The following is a 20,078-nucleotide window of genomic DNA, read 5'->3' as shown; positions in this document are numbered from 1 at the left end:
ATGAGTCAACATCACATTGGAACAGTGACTGAATCCAACACACAGGATAAGTATTGAGTTACCAAAAAAGTATTTTTTAGGCTATATGGTGACACATTTTTAGAAGTAAGTCCAATACTGATTCTGTGTCATTCACATTTTTTAGCCATAGCTTCATTGTGGATTAAATTCCTTTGATTTCTTTGTAACAGCGGGTTACTTGAGCTGTTGACAACATCTGGTATGAATTTCTTGTCAGTTGAAATATTAGAAACATATTGAATGAGAAAAACGTTGACGGGTTCATGACTTTTCTTCCCCACTGTAAGTAGCTAGACAACACAATGAATCGCTGGCTTCACATCTGCTGACTGTAAGGAACCCGTAACAATGTCATACTGGAATTTTGATGGAGTGCTACTTTTTCTAAGGACTGAGTTTTACAGTAATGCTAAGAAATGCAACATACCTGTCTGGAGTGAGATGGAAAAAGTAGCACAAGCAGTAAAGTGATTAATAAATGTATGAAAAAGTAGCAGCCAGGTACTGCTGATCAAACGCCACAGAATAATTAATCATTAGTATATGCTAGCTCTTTCAGTCTGTGTTAATATCAAGCCAGAAAGACATCAGCATTGACCTACAGAGAAAAGGGTTATTAACAAGTGAAAAACTTGTTTTTTTCCAATCTTCACTGACGTGGACATCCCAGCAGACTCATCCTAAAGGTCAGAGCATGCAATGCTCAAAGATATGACAAAAGTCTCTCCAGTCCTCAGTTAGCATGCTAAATGTCAGAGTTCATGACCATAATATTCTGCTAATGAAGTTGTTCCTTGAGTTCCCCTGAACTTCCTGGTGTTGAGTCTTTGCCTCACCAGAACCCTGTCGCTCTCCAAGTTCATAATGGTTTTAAAAAGACTGAATAAGTATGGAAATGTCAGTGGAAAAGGCCTTTTTTAAAAGAAACAAATACGGCAGCACAGCAGGGGTTTGCAAAATTGCTTTTGAATGATGGCCAAGACTTTGAGCAATTTCCTTTGAACAGATGGGAACAAAACATGGAGGTCTGATGATAAAACAGAAACAGCACATCAGTAAAAATCAGCCCATAGCAACTGCAAAGCACGGCGGTGGAGGCTGGTGGTTTGGGCTTTGTGCTGCAGCTGTGATTTACCATTTAAATGTTATGCATTAGCAACACTGTGGCTTCAGTTTTGTTTTCTCTGCTTGTCCATCAGGGACTCCAAAGTCATCGATACTCATGGCTTGAAGTGGCTGATGAATCAGAACATCACGAAGAGCATGGAGGGAGAACACAGACAACATTCTGCTTGTTTGGGTTGTTGTTTTGAGTTCACAAAATGGAAAACAAATGTTTTTCCACACTCAGGTTCCTTTTATGTTACCAAGCTTACTCATGCTTATAAAAAAAATTATCTCAAAAGTTTTCCGAAATGAACATTTCAGTTTCCATCTGGACAACTGAGAAAACACACGTTTTGATTAGGACTAGGAAAATGAATGAATTGGTAACCCGTTGTTGTTTGAGCCAATCAAAACGGGTTTAAACTGTAATGAAGAAAGGAAGACTCAACAGCACGTCCAAACGGAGCGGCCATCTGGTCCCAGATTTAGACTCGGCTTCACCACTCGCTCATAAAAGTGAAACAAAAGAGTGTGTGGGTGGCCTCGGCACATAATCTACCGTCCACCACAGGCTCTACACTGCATTACCATATCTCTGCCTGAGCCACAAGCCCGCACGCTGATGACTTCCCAACGTCTCATTCTGAGGTAGTAAAAACTCTCAAGTCCTGACCTATCCAGCCCCCGTCTCCATGACGACAGCCAGATGTTGTGCATAGCACGTCAGCCCTCACAATCCCCCACCACCACCACCACCACTTCACATGCAAGCCTCGCCTGAGGGGGAGCAAAGGGAGGCATCTGTTCCCAGTTCCCCCCACGGCTGCAGAAAATATCCGAGGAGACACAAAGCCAGGCTGCACGACAATACGGCCAAGAACACAGAAAACCCCGTGTTTCCCGTCTACTCATGCATCGACCAAATGTTTCTCCTGTCAGGTGTGCATAATGACACACACCTTTCAGAGCAGTTTGTCGATTCTCCGTAATTGCTCGTGCAAATAAAAAGGAGCTGAAATTGTTCAGCACACATCTGTCCAGATGATGAATCACAGGCTGCAGTTTATTCCCACCCTGCTGAGAGACATGATTAACATTCCCCTTTGTGGACTGTAATTAGGCTTCCAAGCAGTAACAGTGATTATATGTACCCTCTCTCTCTCTCAACATGCAAGTCTCTATCCTTTGAAGCAAGTCGAGAGCAGGGGACTGAAAAAACAAGAGGGAATCCAGGATGGATGGAGAACGTCCCAGAGGAACGCAGCGTCTCTTCCTTATTTCCATTTAAAGACAAGTTTCCATGTTTAATATGTTTGTATTTACAGTTAATGCTTGGACTGTATCTTCTTCACAGCAAATAAACACACAAAACAAAGGTCTTCTTGTTTACATTATCAAATCTGACAAGTCTGGGCTTGAATAAAGTCTTATCCAAGTTTGTTACTGGCCTGCTTGGTTTTCCTTTCCATGACACCTAGATTAGGGAAGCAGGATGGTGCTTAACAGACAGGAGACTAACACAATGGTGTCCAAATTTAGTCCTCAAGGGTCAGTATACTGCATGTTTACGGTTCAACACACCTGATCTAAACGATGGTTCATTAGCAGAACCTCTGCAGAACTTTACGACATCCTGAGAAGGTAGATGGCCCATTTGAATCAGCTGTGCTTGAGCAGAAACACATGTAAAACTGGCAGAACACCAGATGAGTCCAACGGAGAGCAACACAAATGGCTAATTAACCCAACATGCATGTTGTTGGGCTGCTGGAGGAAGCAGAGAACCAATGAACGCATTGGGAGAACAGCCAGGATTCAAACCCAATACCTGCTTGGAACTAATCCAGTGCGCCATTTGGGTTTTCCAATAAACATAATAAGGCTGATTTTTTTTTTCTCTCTCGCTCTTTTACTGACTTAATCAGATCTAGAAAATGGCAATAACTAGTTATGCGCCACTCTGTTGTTCAACTATAAAATCTCGCCATTTTTCCATGAAAAGCTAGGGAGTGCCAGGCCCGACATTAAATGCATCAACAAGAACTTTGTTTAACTTTCAGGAAGAATCAAAGGTTAACAACTGGAGCTGCAGGTCAATATGCAACTGAGCATTCAGGTAATGATGGTAATGGTTGTGAAGAACCCACATTCACCTCTATCTGAACTTTAGCATCTCTGTCATTAAACGCTTGTGATTCAATCTATTGTGCAGCTTTAATTAGGAACTTGAAAAAAAAATTGGTACTGGCGTGAAAAAGACCGATCTGTGCTTTCAAACAGAAGTATTTGCAAGGAAGTGTGCAGGAATCCTGGTTGTTAAATCCGGCAGGTCTGGTTGGACATTTATAGCTCAGCCTGCTGAATGATGGCTAGTGTTTCCTGCATCATAACATTGCCCTTTTCCTGCCTCCTTATGTGCTTTATGGTCACAAGCAGAGGTATGAAGACGAGCTGTAGCACTGACAGCCAAATCAAACGCATAGATAAATATTTAAAGTCTCTTAAATTAAATATGAGGCAGGAAATACATATGGAATAAGAATAAAGCTTCAAAATATGATCAGATGGGTTTTAAATAAGAACTGGATGGTTGTCTGATAAGCAAAAAGAAAAAAAAATCTTAAACAATCATGAGCTGTTTATGGGTCTCACTTACACATTTGCTGTGGATAAACTATCATAATAGGCAGAAGTAGGTCAGAGGGACTAGTTAGCGCCAGTCAGCCTGTCCCGTAACCTCACCTTAATATCTGGGAGCATCTGCCTCACTTTGAACGTCGTTCTGGATCCTGTCAACATCTTTCTAGACTGTTTCAGAACCGACAACCAGGAAGAATCCAGGAGGGAAAATGTGTGCTGTTTGAAGCTAATGGTTACGGGTTAGCGTCCTGCTCCGTCCATCTGTTTTCAGCGGAGGAAAACGGTTAAAACGGCGTTGAATAGCGGCCACCAGCAGTAGCAGCAGCCCGGCTTCTTCCTCTTCTCCGCCTCCTCCTCCTCCAGCTGAGGTCTTCGGTGTGAACAAGCCAACTGTTCCAGCTCTTTTCATTGCTTTCTGCGCGGACAGCATCTGCCTCTTAACCCGCACAGAGAGAAAAATAAAGAAAACAAGCGCACACCCTGCCTGAGAGCGGCCACAACTCACTGAGCTTAGTCACTCAAACCGAGAGATGTGTTCACGGTTCCGGCCGGGGCCCGGTCCGTTTTGTTTGTTTGTTCCTTCGCCATAGTGAAGCAGGGAGGACTGAAGGAGAGCCGGGCTCTTAAAGGGACAGTGAGGCTGGACTGGGGGACAGTCTTCAATCAGCATTCACAGAAAAACCCGACAGGAGACTGGATATGCTCTGGTCTCGCCTCTGTTTGGAATGAAAATCACGCTTCGGTAGGTTAGCAGTCTTTCCTGATTTATATAGACTCCCTGAACTCACCATCAGTCACCACAGAAGTTAATAGCTATAGGCGGGTAGTAACTTCGGGTAATGTTAATAGTTACATTTACTTCAGTAACTATTTTGAAAAATGAGTCATTTTACTACACTGTACATTTTACTTTTACGTGAGTAATATTTACAGTAGCTATATGGCTACTCTTGAATAAAACTGAATAGAAAAAATGTGTTATAAGTTTTTTGTTGGGAAAAAAAGGCTTAGTAAAGTTTCTTCTTGAATTTGTTTTTCTTTATTCAATTTAGTCTTTAAAATACCAGAGTAATATCATAACTCAATATTTTTGTCACATAATCGCATCATCTCTAAATATGACATCAGGTGTTATTACGTAACACTTATATGACTTAAGCAGCTTTTTAATTGTTTATATACACACACAATATTAATAAATATTTGTTTATTTGGAATACTTGGTTATTGAGAATGGTATAAATAATTTTCATGGTGTACAATTTAATAAAGTCAATGAAATTTTAAAGTAGATGTATACTTCCTTTTACAGAGTTTCATTTTGTTTTGGAGATCTCTGACTTGTTTCCCATCATAAAGTACTTGGTTTAATGAAGATATTTTTACATTAAATCTCCAGGGGTGTGAATAATTTTGGGTTTAGCTATATATTCCCCTAGTGGGAAGTCTGACTGAATTATTCTAAAAATATTGATTAAAATTTGCTTGAATATTGAATATTTATTTGAAGATTTTAGTGTATTATCCACATTCATTTATAAACATTCCCTGTTATCAGAAAGTACTTCCAGATTTTGTTGCGTTTTCTATGAGTCACCAGCCACTTCAAACAAAATTCACTGTTGTCTTTAGTAATGTACTAAAGAAAGAACATTGAGACGACTAAAATAACACGTTCTGACTCTCCCCTTGAGCCTGTTCTCCATGTCTCTCATTGAATCAGCAAAATTTGAGCTTGCATGTGTATCTGGACAAACAGCAAAACAAAACAAAGTCAAAAAAACAACTTTCAAATGCAACTTGCTTTCTATCCAGTCAGCCAATAGATTTGGTTAGCTTAGGGTTGTCTTTATTTTTTCATCTTTTATTTAATTACTTGATTAAAATGTGTTATTTCCACCAATTCAATGGTTAAAACTGGTGAGTTAGCCATTTTAAAATATGAGTAAACATAGTTTGAGCATTTCAAACTATGTTTACTCAGCTGTGGAGCACAGCGGTGGAGTTTGGATGGTTTGGGCCTGTTATGTATCCAGTAGAACGATAACAGAAAATATGCAGCGTTCCCTGAAGAGAGAGGCGAGGATACATTTACAGAATGTTGTTGTTTTTTTTTTTACTTTAAACAGTACTTTTCAAAAAGCAGAACAAATCAGCTTCAACTAGATTCCCTTTGTATAGGATGTCCAAGTTTTCATTTTTCAACATACTCAGCCACAACTGGCAGCTAAAGGAAGCCATTGTTGTTATGCAGGTATGAAAGTCAGGAAACAAGGCCATCTTTTTTAATATGCTATAGAAATTATCTTTACATTAAGTAAAAAACAACCAACTAATTATGATAATGTTCCATCTGCAGCCTGTTTTCTTACTTTACTGTGATCCTCAGACAAATCCATGCAGGAATCTTTTCCCTCTCATTCACAGCAATGAAAGGAACCAAGACTTCAGGCGTTTCAGGAAATCCTTCCCAGGAAGAAAAGGGAAAGTTTGAGTAATCCTGAGCTCTGCTGAGCAGGTGAGGAGCCGGCGTCCCAGTCAACTAATATAGAGGTCTGGATTTTTTTTTTTAAGCCACATGGGAAGCTGTTTAATATTGCATCAGGGTTTCCAATTTCTCTAATACATAAAACAGTCTCAGACACAGGAGCGTGGATTATCTGAGCTGGGAGTTATTCACTAATGTATTATGCAGCAAGGTTAAGATAAAACAGAACAAATAAGAGAAACGTTTTGCAATAAAAACACTTCCAGGTGATCAATTTCTTCAGAAACAGCTTAGGATTCAGATGACAGCCAAACTGGAGAGTCTATAGTTTTTAATGTTTCTTAGTGGGAAGGAACAAGTTGGATTACAGCCACAAATTACTTTCATGTGTATTTTATTTACTGGTTTGCTTTAACAACTGGTAGAAAATTTGTTTTCTTGATAGAGAAAACAACTTTTTTTTTATCTCGGTAAGTTCACTTACAGCTAATCTTACTATTAATCTAATATTCAAATGTCAAGGTTTGTTGTTTTGGATTAAACTGACAAAATGGAGCTACTCAACAGAAACAGAGGAGAGACGACAGATCCTTGAAATACAATGAGAATTTATTCAAACGGTGCAAAAAAAATAATCATAATACCTAACATAAAATCTGATGTTCTTTCTATCCAGATTGCACTGTCACGCAGCCTTTTAGTGCTTCTTTTTAAAAACAAACCGAACAAAAAGAAAGATAGAAAAATCAAAACAGAACAAATTACAACAAAGAACAAAAATCAGGTTAAAGTAACGTACGAATTTGGTAAAATGGTTCGCCATTTACATGCAACAGTTCCAGTCCCATGCAGCTCAGAGGTTTTCCCCGTTGCCCCCAAATAAAAGATCATAGAAAAATATAATCGAGTCGACGGTATTGCAAACTAATGCAGAGCCATTTCTCTTCTTGTTCTGAGGAAATGAGCAGTCAAAAAAAACTTGTTTAATTGAAGCACGGACTGACGGCTGCAGCATCAAAAATGAAAGGTTCACAAATTTAGAAAGCAACAAACAAAAGCTGGACTTCTAGACAATTAGCCAGAAAGAACATCCTAAATGATCTCAACTAAACTTCCAACAAGGAAACCTATTTGAAACAAACAAAAAAAAAAAAAAAAAAAATCTCACTATAAATATATAGATGTATTTATTCTCAAATTGGTTCGTCAGTATTAAGGAAATTTTTCTCAATGAGAGGAGCCTCAAGTATCAAAAAGGCCCATGTGGGGGTTTCCTTCAACAGCCCAAACATTTCCACCCCCAGATCCAGGCTATTTCCAAGCTTATTCTCAGAACTGTGGAAGTTTCCAACAAAATACATTCTTACCCTTTTAAAAACACTGTAAAACTTTGGGCTTACAAAAATAACTCGGAACCTATTTATACAACCTCACAAGCGCTTCTGTTTGTTGTCTTAAATATATATAGATATATATATAAAAAAAAGTTTTGCAGGCTGTAAAAACGGAGTTTGGGAGATAATTATTACTTTGGAGGAAAGGAGAGAACAAAAAAACTAAAAGAAAAACAAGTTTTTCTCCCACCAAAAGATTTATTCATGTGTATCATAAAATCCTACATTACCAACACATGCTGACACACATTCACACTGACAACGGTTGTGTTTCGTTGTAAATTGAGCAGCTTTAGCAACATCTTGCTATTAAATAGTGTTTAAACAACACTAATAAAAACACACCTTATTATCCGTTTAATGGGGGGTTAGTGTTAGTATTTAGAGCAGCAGGGCCAGAGTCAGAACCGAGTTCATAAGGAAAACAAGACAGGAGCACCCTCTAGAGGGCAAGGCAGTGAATTGCATACTATTTTGTGCTTTTCTACCAAACTCGATGAGAGAAGACTGAATTAGCAAAGCAACTGGAGTCCAACATCATGGCTTCTTGTAGCGAAATGATAAAACAGCAAGACTTGAGAACCACAACAGTCTTGAACTCGAAGTAACAAGGAAGACTTAAATAAATCCACCTAATTATCAGCTTATTTCCAGCGCTTGATAGACATGACGAGGGTGTAACTTTCAAAGGGATCAATGCTAGTTTAAAATTGTGCAATTATTTGCTTGGTTTAGCGGTCAGCAGTGAACTGGAAGGAAGCGGTTGGAATAAAAGCCTCCAGTTGGAGCCCCATACTTCCAGCCGGCAGTGTCTGCAGAGATGATGGGGGAAACAAAAAATCCAGAAAACATCTGGAAAAGTGCTTGAAGGGAGGAGAATAAAACACCTCCAGCCTCTAAGTAAATTATCTGAGGTGGTTTTCATTTGATCTAAGCAAGGAGGAAACAGGAATTCTTAGAAATCTTGTATGATTTCAGAAAATTATAATATTTTTAGTTTAAGCTTCGATAACCTTGTGTTAAACCCAGTGTCTGATTTATTTAGTGTTTGTTCTTCATTTGGTGCAAAGAGCATTTAAAACAGCCAGTGTAGCAGCTGACAGAAGAGTGAAAAAACAGAAGAAAAACTTTCCCACACCTTTGAAATTCACCTGCAGCACCTGAAATTGAACCGGAACGCCACTTTACGCATCAACGCAGCCACAATCCGTTCCTTCCTGCAGCAGCGTCAACAGTCAACACGTTTAAGTTCAGGACTGCTGTTTGAATGTTTTTGTTCCTGATATCCTGCGAGGAAAAGCTGCATCTGTGAAGAGTCAAGGGGGAAAACCCCCCAACCTTTTTTCACTTCCAGAGTGGGTGAGTAGCGTCACAGATCTCAGCTGGTGCTATTGCTTTTATTTACAGCGCCTGATGCAAAAGTATCCAAACCCCTTCAACTGGTTCCAGCTTCTGTCCCACGAAGACCAGAAACTTCTGTTCATTTTATTGGGATTTTATGTGAAAGTAGAGAGAAAGTAATACATGATTTTCAATGTATTTGTATTCAGCCCTCCTTTTCTGTGATACCCCTAACTAAAACACACAACAATTACATTTAGCAACTGACAAAAATAAGATAATTAATCAGAGAACAGGCCAAGAGCTGACATGGCAACTCTGTTCACAGAAAAACGTGACCTTTATGGAAGCGTGGCATAAAGAAAGTCATCATTTTATCAAATGGAGGGAAAAAAAAGCATACACAGCTAAACACTGCCACTGTTAAACACAATGGTGGAGGTATGATGCTGTGGGAATGCTTTCCTTCAACAGGAATCTGATGGAAATAACGGAGCCAAATACAAAGCAATCCAGGAGAGAGTGTTGTTATCCTTGAAAGACTTGATCAACACATATTCCTGTGTTAAAATGGCCTAGTCAAAGCCTGGACCTTCATCCCATCTAATTTTGCAGAGAACAACAGGAATATTTTAGTTTCCAGATGTGCAAAGCTAAAAGAAAATCCATAACTGCAGGATGAGCATCGCTTTTCAAACCCTGCACCGTTTTTAACGTCTAAAATCCCAATAAAGATAAATCAAAGTTTGTGGTTCTAAGCTGAGAAAATATGGGGCTTCAATACTTCTGCCAAGCAGCTTGGTTGTGCTGAACCTGCTGACATCTTCCAGATCCATTAAGATTTCATCTAATCGAGTTAAAATAAGTAAAAAAGGCGGGGAAGGGGAATTTATTGCAGGGGTGCTGATTGTTGCGTTTTAGCACCGCAGCAGCGTCTTTCTGCACGTCGAGCGATAAACAGTAGTTTCAGTTTGCATAATGCAAATATTGAGTAGAAGCAATCCGACGAGGACAGAGGCATCCAGTAACAGTAAGGTCATATCCGTAACACTGATGTTGGACTAAACATGTGAAGTGGAGACAGTTGTGCCTTCTCCGGTTGTGCTTGCATCACTGCTAGTTGCCTGCATGAGTGTTTTATACGATGCCTGCAGTTTACATTCCCTCCACTAGGAGGAGACAGTAGCCAGGTGTTTAACTCTTACCAAGGAGGAGAGTCGACCTGAGTGAAGTCGACTCCTCACCTCTTCAAATGAAACAGAATTGGTGTCACCAAAACTTTTTTTTGTGCAGCTATCACTTTAAAAGACATTAATAAATGTTTCCAGAGGTCAGAGGTCAACCAGTCAGTTCATATTTAGAAAATAAAACAAAATATGGTGTCAACTGTGATAAGTTTGTGTAACAAACATTTTTGTTTGTGCCATTACAATTTTTAAGATTTTTTAAAAAATTCTCACAAGTCACTAAAGATTAAACATTTATGCCAAAACACTTAAAAAAAATATTAATGAATGTTTTCAGGGGTCATCAGGTCAACCAGGCTGCCCAGGTTTACAAAACCAAACTAATTTGGTGTCAATCAACCAACTGTGGCAAAAAATAAAATAAATAAAAATAGTTGCAGAAAGAAGCAACCAGCAGGTTGAGCTCAGAACTTTTCATTTTCAGCCTTAAAAATAAAAGATAAAACAAAATTTTTTGATGTAAGAACCAGCAGATGTAGCACAGCTGATTGACACCATGTTTCCTTTGATTCTGTAAATGTGGACTGACTGGTTGACCTTTGATGACCTCTGAAAACATTCATTAATATCTTTAAAATGATAGTGGCACAAACATAAATTTGTGCTGCACAAAAATGTAACATTTGACACAAATTTTGTTTAATTAGAAGAAGCGGCATTTGCATAACTTCACTCAGGTGGAGAGTTGAAGTCCACACACACACACTCAGACCCACACACACACACACACACACACACAACAGCTGCATAAGAGCAAAATCGTAACAGAAGTGCAGTCAGTTTCTTCGACAGTCTATCCCCCAGTTTCTTCTCGTTGTCTTCAACAGGAAGTGACACGGTCAGGGGTCGTTCCCCGTTCTGTTGAACTGAAACAAAAAGGCCACTCTTTGCTCAGAAGCGGTGGACGGCCGGCTCCACCTCCCTCTTCCTCAGCTCCTCTCGGTAGCAGTACGAGCAGTAGTTCCCCGTCTCCGGGTGGCCGTAGTAGTTGCAGCTGGGTGTCCGACAGCGGCTGGACTGCAGGCCGGTCAGGCCGCCCGCGCTGCCCAGAGAGTAGTGTCTGATGGGGGGCTGCCCGCTCCGACAGTCCAGCCCGGCGTTCAGCTCCCGGAAACCGTTGGTGTAGCCGCCGGCGACGGGCTCAGCGCCGGGGTAATCGGGCGGGTCAAACTCAGGCAGGTAAGAGGGGGCGAGCCGGGAGGGGCTGAGGGACGAGGGGATGTACTGAGGATGGGGGGGACCCGGCGTGGCGGGGCAATGGCGGGGCAGCGTCGCGTAGGCGGGGAGGCCCGGGTAAGAGGCGGCCGGAGAACCGCCGGCCAGCTGGCGCCGTGCGTCCAGGTGGCCGTGCATGTGGAGGTGCTGAGTCAGCGGCGTCGGCACGTGGGGCTGGTCGATGAACGACGGGCGAGGGATGGGGATGACCGCGGAGTAGAGGGAGGGGCTCAGCGGCGTGGGGTTGAAGGAGGGGGGTAAGGACTCTGTCCGCTCCTCTTTGGCGTCAAACGGCCGGTAGCTCAGCTCCTCCTTCTTCGGCGGCGGGAGGTTATTGGCGACGCCTTTCCGCTCGGCGTCGCGCCGCTGCTGCTCCTGCTCAGCGCGGAAGCGGTCCTCGGCGTCGGAGAGGTAGCGCTGGATCATCTCCTCCTGGAAGGGCTGGCGGTTGCTGGTGGTGAGGAGGCTGGCAAAGATGAGCTTCCTCTCACCCTGCATGGCGGCGCGCAGGATGCCCAGGCTCACCTTCACGTCGGCGCTGTACTTGTAGTGCTCACTCTCTGTGCTGCTGCCGCCGCTGCTGCTCATGCTGCTCATGGTCCCCAGGAGGCGCTCGCTGCCCGACGACGGCGATCCCTTCCCGGAGTCCTCAGAGGCCTGGGTAGATGGCGAACTGTCCTTGCTGCCCTTCCTGCCCCTGAATGAGCCCTTCTTCTTCTCTCCGCCTTCCGGTTTGGCGCCGGCCACGCCGGGGTTCTTCCCCGTCATCAGCCCGCCGACATTCTTCTTCAGCTTGCTGCCCAGCGTCTTCCCAAAACTGCCGAGCTTGTTTGCCACAGAGTCCGCCCTCTTCTTGTCTTTCTCTTTATCCTTCTTGGTTTTGTCCTTCCCGCCCGTCCCGGCGCCGGCGGACCCGCTGCTGGAGGAGCTGGAGGAAGAAGACGAGCTGTTTTTGGCCAACGACCCGCTGCCGTTGGAGCCCGCAGTTGCGTCTCCGTTGCCGTTGGAGCTGCTGCTGACCGACTCCTTGTCCGACTCTCCGGAGTCGGGGGGCGTTCGGGCGTCCTCTCCGGCAGACGCTGTGGGGGATTCGGGCTGGGCCAGAGGGGCTTGCTGCAGGCAAAACACGCAGAAAAACACTTAGTGCACCAGATCAACGTTTACATAAAATGTAATTTAACTTCAGCTCTGGTTTTAGTTCAGTGAGAGAAGAAAAATAAACAGAGATTTAAAGAAATGACACATATCAAATAACTGTTTCCAATAAGGAATTAATCACATGATGAATTAAAATGAGCTTGATAAGTTTCATTCTGATCTTTAATATATTAACAGCATTTTTTTAAATGGAGAATTCATAATCCATCTTATTTATTGTACCGGTTGTGTGTGGTTTTTATTTTCTTTTTACTTTATTTTGAATATTTAAAATTTCTTCCAGTTCCAGACTGTACAAAACTAAACTGCATTAGTCATTGAAAGGGCAAACTTACATTAATATGCCATTATCAATATATTGCCAGAACGTCTCAATTTTTAATTTCAACTGCAGCATCCAGTGTTGGAACCAAAATTGTCGAGTTTAAAGGATTCAGGGGCCAAAGGAACAAATAAAAGGAACAACAAAATAAAGGGATTTTTAAAAAAAAAAACAACATTAACAACAAACTGAGCAGCAAAACTATATTTCAACGAGTAGTCACAGGTTTTGTTGAAAAGGGATGTTTAGATGATTGTAGATCCAAAACATATTAATAGTTTTGCAGGTTTGCCTCATTGACAAAAGGGTCCTCTGTAAAAATGTTAAAGGTCTCAAATAAAAGTTGTTTTGCATAACAACAAGATTTAGGCCTCATTTATTGAGACGTTTAAAGACAAGTTTAACAAATTCATTAAAAGCAGATCTGGCTGCATCAAACCCTGTTGTGATCTTCACAGGAGATACAACAATTGTGTTGTATTTATGCAGTCATTTGTGTTGCAGCTATTATTTTAAATTGAAACATTTGAATTTGTTTATATTGATTTTATTCTGATTAAAAACAAACAGCCTTCATCTGCAATTGCAGTCGTGTGCCTCACAAAAACAGTTCAGGAGCCACAAATGGCCCCCAGGCCACACATTGGACACCCTGGCTTTAGAAAAAGGAGACAAATGTGAAGAAAATCTCACCAGGACATCTAAACCTCGATTCATGTTCATCAGATTTTCGATAATCTGGAAGTTTAGAAGAATGGACTCAGGCAAAAACAAAAGTTTTGAAGTTTTTTTTATTTGGTCAACAAAAGCCAGAAATGTTGACATTTTTAAATCCACTGTCTCTTTCAGGTCGGATGTAGTTCATTTGTATCCTGAATCGGAGGTGTGGGTTTTGCTGATAATTTGAAGGAAATGCATTTAAATATTTGTTCTGACTGTGGGAAACTGATGCGACTGTGAATGTGTGTGCTGTGAAAGGGAAGCAAATCTGGTCCGCCGATCTCTCATCCTGTGATTCAGGAAGGCCGACAGCAAACTGCTGAGCCTGGAGCTTAATGAGGGAGTGCAGCAACGTCTCATTAGAACCTGGCGCTGATCCATTCTGAGCGCTCAGATCACTCAGAGCCAACAGGCCACTACGTTTGATTGTTCTTAGTCTCAGCACACACAGAAGTACAACTTCTGTGTTTTTTAAGGGAATTTTACAACAGTGCACATGTTGCAAACATGACATGCTTGAAAGCGCACGTCATGATTGGATTCATTTATTTTACGCCCATATAAACGATACATTTGGACTTTTAATTCAAAGATCTTTTCATACTTGAACACAGCTGATTTACATAAATGATTTACTTTGGTTTGTTTTCAACAGGAGGAGGTGAGTTTGATGGGAGCAGCTCGTTTTTACCTCACACGGCAGCGGCAGCCAGGTTACCGTCAGATAGGTGTGTAACATCTGGAGCTTGGCCTCCAACGAGAGCGCCACACTGGGAAGGGAAGGAAAAAATAGATAAACAAGGGCAGTTCTGAGACGGACTCTGCTGCTAAATGTCCACTGTCACCACATGTTGCCCAGCAGGAATGGCTGCTGCAACCGGCTGGGCTTCCTGAGAATAAAGAAAAAAACTTAGTAAAACTGGCTAAAAAAATAAATGATCCGGATGAATCTGAACCTCAGTACAGAGAGAGTGTCACTGATTATATATGTCTATAAATAAATTACACCTGTTAAAATGCCTATTGTTAAAAGAGCAACTCATATACATATATATATATATATATATATATATATATATATACACATATACATATATATATACATACATATATACACACACACATTTTTTCCATTTAAAACAATAATAAAAAACTTTTGTAAATATGTTCATCCCAGAAATCAAATGGTAGTTTTACCCAGGTTCAAATTCTGTAAAACAAAAAAAATACAAAAATCTGTCTTTAAGCACCTTTTATTATCCAATTACTAACCAGTAGACCAAAAACTAATCAACAGATCAGACCTGCACTGTATTGTTGTCAAGTCAAAGAGAAAACAAAATATTGCATTGCAAATAAAATAATTACAAAAATGAATCAAATTATTTATTTGCATTTTTTATTCATTTCTAAAAAATGAATGAAAAATCTGCATAATGTGGCAATTTTATTATTTAATTAATCATTAGTTGCAGCCCTATTTGTTTTGTAAAACGAGGTGAAATTGTTTGTTTTAATACATTTAATAATGAGATAAAATGAGATAAAATAGATCATAATGTCTTGGATTCACATTCTGCCATAAACCTTCAACTTCATGACCTTTAAACACACTTGCAGATGAGTTAATAAGGTTCTTTTTCCACACAGCTGCTATTTTTGGAGCTTGCACCTCTGGTTCATTCACTCAAAGTATTTACTGCTAATCTCATTGTCACTGTCAGTGGGTATCTGTAATCTGGCGTCAGCGGCCAATCTCAGTACGCCTCCACCTGCTGCTGAAAGCAGCGCCGCTGTTTACGGGCCTCAGGGCACGCTCACACCCATAAGCATGTGACGCAGCGCTTTGTTTGCATTGTTTGTGACCTTTCTATAGAAAGCGGACGGTTTCATTTTGTGTGTTTACCTCGCCAGCATCACGTTGTCTGTGTCGTCTTTTCCCCATTCCCAGTCCTTCCCAGGATCCACAGCAAAGTGCAGAGGCAGCATTTTGTGCTCCGAGTCGGTGAGTGGAATCACAACTGCTGGAAGAAAAAGACAAAAAATGATTAAAACTGTGTTGCAGTTTTATTCCTCATGCTGAGTGTGACCACTAATAATCCAGGATATTTAAATTTGGCCAGATTTTGAGCAGAAATATTCACATCCCCCTTTAATTAAACATGAGCAGATAGGTCTGTCACAATAATCAAATCTATTAATCGCATGACAAACAAAGAAACTCAAGAATTTTCACTGACCTGATTTATTGTTTCTCTCTTTGTACCAAAAACTGGATGATAAAAGTCTTCAGTTTGGTAGTTTGGTCTCAACTAGCCCTTTTTTGAGGGGCAACTTTGTTTATAAAGACATTAAAATTCATTTTATTTCTCGTTTTATTAATTTAATTTGGATATTTAAATGTCTTCCAGTTCCAGTGTTAAATGTTAATTATAATTTAAAGTTTACTGATCTTTCAGAATGTATTCTTGCACTATTATTATTTTGTCATTACCATTACAATACTTAAAAAATGGTCTCAAAACAACATTATTATAGATTAAATGTATTAATTTTTTTCCTTCCTTGAAGTCTTGGCATCTGAACAGGGCTGTGTGCCGGTTTTAGAGCCACTGCAGCCGTTAGGGGTCTCACCTTGATCTTTGGAGCTGTCCTTCTGCTCCATGGAGACCAGGGCAGAGAAGTGGGCCTGATCGTACGCCAGGACCAGGGGAGAGCGATGGCACTTGGCAGCTGGCACCTCCAGCGGTAGGTAGATGCCTCCAAACGGGATGGGAGCAAAGGCTGCGGCAGAGAGAGGGGCACAGGGAACATTAGATGACAAAAGGTAACCTATTTATCTACAAAACAAAAGGAATAATTAATAACAATAACAATTGAAAGCAGACAGATGTTCCTCCATGTTTTTGTGGAAGCAATGTCAGTAGTGTGTTGAAAGGTAAGGAAATAATTATAATATTGGGAATTATCGGTTATTGATAGTGGTGTCCTGATTGTTGTATAACCTCATAAAGCTACTACAGCAGAGGAAACACAATTATCCTGTTAGCTGGAAACATTATGAGCATCGCTTCATTGTTAAGTGCTAAAAATAAAAAAGCAACAAAACCGTGACATACATGTGATAATTACATACATGTATAGAGTGGAAGTGAGGCGTGGCGACCCTCCACGTTAAAAAGCATTACAAGACGGAGGTTCTGCTGCACCAACCTTCTCCTCCAGAGTCCCTCAGCATGGTGTCGGCCACCACCACGATGGGCCTCCTGAGGACGTGAGCCAGGACGAAAACGTGAAACTCCTCTAAGCTCTCATAGACCGGCTCGTCAGACGATTCTGCCCTGCAGAAGACAACAACAAACACAAACAAACAGTTGTGTACTCTGGAACTGAACCAGATCGTGTAAAAAAGCGTTTCATTAAAGAGCAATGCCGCTCGGCTGTTTATGCGTCTCAGAGGACATGTCACAGTGACGCGCCGCAGTTGTTTGTTCGTGGAAAACAAGCAGCGTGTGACTAAGTGGCGTGGGTTAACAGTCGGTGCATTGTCCGTGCCAGACCTTACCCGTTGGTGCCGTTGGTGCTGTAGTGGATTCTTGGCTCGCTGGAGGCCAGCTTCAACAGCTCGTTCCACTCTTTCTGCCACTCCTCCTCCGTGTACACCAGCCCGGACTGAGATGGGGGGGGGGAACGAAGGACACAGCTTTGTCATTTAGAGAGACGGTGTCGAATGTCACAGAAGCATGCGCCGACGTTCCTGCGTCTTACCACGAGGCTACAAACTGACAACTGAGCCCGGAACGTCTGTGCTGCTCAGACAGCAGAGCCAGAATTTCTCATGGAAAATAAACGCTGCAAGAGCCGCAGCGGCCGTTGAAGAACGACCAAATATTAAGCAGTTATTGGTGTGGCCTCTGCTCAGTGGGCGTCTGGTCTGCACGCCGGCTGCTGCCATGTTAAATCACACACTTGTTGCACCACAAAGCTAGCTTTCATACCAAAAAACTACAGTCTGGAAAAAAAATGAAAACAACCCCAAACAGCCTTGTTTTGTTTTGGAGTCACAGTACTGAACATTTATAGCCTTTTGAGAGGATCAGGAGTTACAGCCGCCTATCGAGAATACTGTTAAACATTACCATCAGCATGTTAATAATGTGGGTCAAGTTAAAAAATAACTGCAGGCATGTCTAAAATTAGAAAAGATTTAATGTTCTTAATACAGTTTAACAAGGCTGGAACAATTAATTATTTAAATAATCATGAGCTAAATTAGTAATCAATTATTCACTAAATGGATAACACAGACTCAAAAAAGGCCATTTGCTGAATAACAACATTATCATAGCAGTAATTAAGCCAAAACTGTCCAAAAAATAAATACATATTGCACTTAAGTTAAAACACTTTATTTTATTTTATTTCTATACGTGTGTTCCACCCATTTTTCGGCTTTGGAAAGTGTTTCTACATTTTACCTTTAAATTTCTACTCACATTTAAAGCAATTATTGGGCTCTGGCCCAACTATTGAAATCCCTGTTATGCAGCCAAGCCTTGTTAAATATGGATGCTGCATTGCTGAAACAGCTGGTGATGAATAATGTACCTGAAAGTTTGGGTTTAATTGCATAAAAACACAGTTTTAAGCTTCGGGGGCAGTTTTCTCTCGCAGATTGAGGCAGATCCTTTTATCTGAGGCTCATTACTGACGCAGTTTGTAGTTTTGTGTAAAGTGAAACAGTTATGTTTCCAAACCTTTGGTCACATGGACCAAAATTGTCGAGGCAAAAGTGAACAACTAAAATCAAACAAAAAAAGTAAACAAATTTGTTTTTTAACTAAATGGATGTTATTTATGGTAAATCAAAAACTGTGCTTCCTTTTTATGATGACTTTAGCCAGACAATAGCTGAGTAAATGTGTCTCTGAGCGACGGTAGGGTAACACACCTCTTTGTTCTGCTGGGTCTGCTGCCACCTCCACCTGCGCTTCAGAGCTTCTCTCTCCAGGCCGTGATCCATCAGCGCATACAGAGACTTACGCAACATCAGGTCACGATCATGGAAGCCCCACATTCCTGAACCAGAAACACACAACTTTTTGTTTTTCTCTCCTACATAAAACATAAGAGAACCAGAAATTCTACAAATGCAGGCCTGCATCTATGTTTTTCTGATAAGACATTGAGCCAGTGAACAGAACAAGGTCTAAATTGATGTGTCCACATCAGCTGTGGCCTTATTAATTTCAGGCATCCCTACGAGGGCCACTAAGGGGAAGTGGATGCGCTCAGCAACACTGCAATTAGTTCCTCAGTCAACAGCAAAGCTCTCCTGTTGAATGCTAATGGAGAGTGAACCTGAACAATATTGGAAGACCTGAGACTCACCGAGCGAGGCGGCGTGCAACAGGCAGTTTCCGTCTCCGCTCGTCGCCAGTGGCAACAGATTCTGACAGTTTGGGACCACTTTCGTCCACCAGTTCAGTCGTCCTGCAGGCAGAAAACGTCCGACTTTAACTCCTGTGTTTAAGGCAGCGTTCACCTTTATGAGTCACATAAGTGAAAGTCTGACCGGCGTTCTCCAAGGCCACCATCATGGATTGCTCAATCAGGTCCCTCTCGATGAAGCTGCGGAAGTCATCCCTGTACACAGTGAGGTCCGGTAGTTGGAAAGTGCAGAGCGGCGTGTCGAGGAGCGGCTCGTTGCTGCTGCCGCCGGTGCTGGAGACGTGAGAGCGGGCCAGCGAAACGATGGTGGAACTGGCGTGAGAAATGCCCCTCGACAGACGCTTCTCTGACGCCGCTGAAACGCAGAGGGGAAAAAGTAAACCTAGAAACTGTTATGCTGTCTTACAACTAAGGATGCAGTTTACTGTATTATTTTTAATAATGCAGTTTATTAAAAGATGGAAAGGTTAAAAACTTTATGGGGGTTTTATCCTTCAGGTTCTTTAATAAATATTGAAGGATAGAAAGTTTAGTGGAAGGAAAAAGTTGGGTAGAAAAGTAACAGAGATAGTCCAAACAGACTGGACGTTGGTTGGATGCCAAACTTAACACCTAGTGGTGCCATCTACGATCGGTCCAGTCTGTGAGAACTGGAAATAGCTGCTTTAAAAATGTTTTTTTTTTTTTTGTTAAAAACTGTTAAATATAATCATCAAAATTACTAGAAATATGTATTCTTGTTTGGCTTTTTCTGTGTGTGTATCGTTGGCTGATTAAATGTGCCAGAAAAACCAGAGACTGATCCGACCATCAAATGAATAGTTTTGGTCCGACCCGGCCAGGATATAAAGTTAAACTCCTCTGTATAGAGGTCTGTGTTGAAACTCCTTTGTGTTGTTGTTGTGAGGGTGATGTGTAGCCAGCAAAGTACAAAAAGTTGTTGAACTTTAGATAAGTCTATAAACACACCTTAC

General features: G+C 41.3%; 2 protein-coding genes and 1 long non-coding RNA gene across 5 annotated transcripts in view; 1 reads left to right on the top strand and 2 right to left on the bottom strand.

Annotated features, from left to right (window-relative positions):
* The window catches only part of mtmr11 (myotubularin related protein 11), a 33,614-nt gene extending 29,255 nt beyond the window's left edge, over window positions 1–4,359 (bottom strand). The window contains exon 1 of the mRNA XM_044115832.1: window positions 3,871–4,359. Within this exon, the coding sequence (XP_043971767.1) occupies window positions 3,871–3,927 (57 nt within the window). The 5' untranslated portion in view covers window positions 3,928–4,359. The remainder of the gene's footprint in view (window positions 1–3,870) is intronic.
* A 14-nt stretch (window positions 4,360–4,373) lies between these two features.
* LOC122830492 lies at window positions 4,374–14,392 on the top strand. The gene is made up of 3 exons (XR_006370544.1): window positions 4,374–4,510; window positions 6,196–6,286; window positions 14,309–14,392. It is a non-coding gene; the product is annotated as an uncharacterized LOC122830492 (long non-coding RNA).
* otud7b (OTU deubiquitinase 7B) overlaps window positions 6,281–20,078 on the bottom strand; it is a 34,598-nt gene continuing 20,800 nt past the window's right edge. For 2 of the 3 annotated variants that reach the window (XM_044115828.1, XM_044115830.1), the window contains exons 4-12: window positions 19,229–19,459; window positions 19,045–19,146; window positions 18,605–18,732; window positions 17,219–17,325; window positions 16,867–16,994; window positions 16,288–16,437; window positions 15,560–15,677; window positions 14,345–14,423; window positions 6,281–12,566 (exon numbers count right to left, since the gene is read on the bottom strand). In XM_044115828.1, coding sequence (XP_043971763.1) covers window positions 11,130–12,566; window positions 14,345–14,423; window positions 15,560–15,677; window positions 16,288–16,437; window positions 16,867–16,994; window positions 17,219–17,325; window positions 18,605–18,732; window positions 19,045–19,146; window positions 19,229–19,459 — 2,480 coding nt within the window. In that variant the 3' untranslated portion in view covers window positions 6,281–11,129. The remainder of the gene's footprint in view (window positions 12,567–14,344; window positions 14,424–15,559; window positions 15,678–16,287; window positions 16,438–16,866; window positions 16,995–17,218; window positions 17,326–18,604; window positions 18,733–19,044; window positions 19,147–19,228; window positions 19,460–20,078) is intronic. The other variant, XM_044115831.1, reaches the window with a different exon arrangement.

This window comes from Gambusia affinis, linkage group LG05 (assembly GCF_019740435.1).
Source record: "Gambusia affinis linkage group LG05, SWU_Gaff_1.0, whole genome shotgun sequence".
In the NCBI taxonomy this organism is placed as follows: Eukaryota; Metazoa; Chordata; class Actinopteri; order Cyprinodontiformes; family Poeciliidae; genus Gambusia; species Gambusia affinis.
Note: the sequence above shows the minus strand (reverse complement) of the source record. Positions and strands in the feature narration are given on the sequence as shown.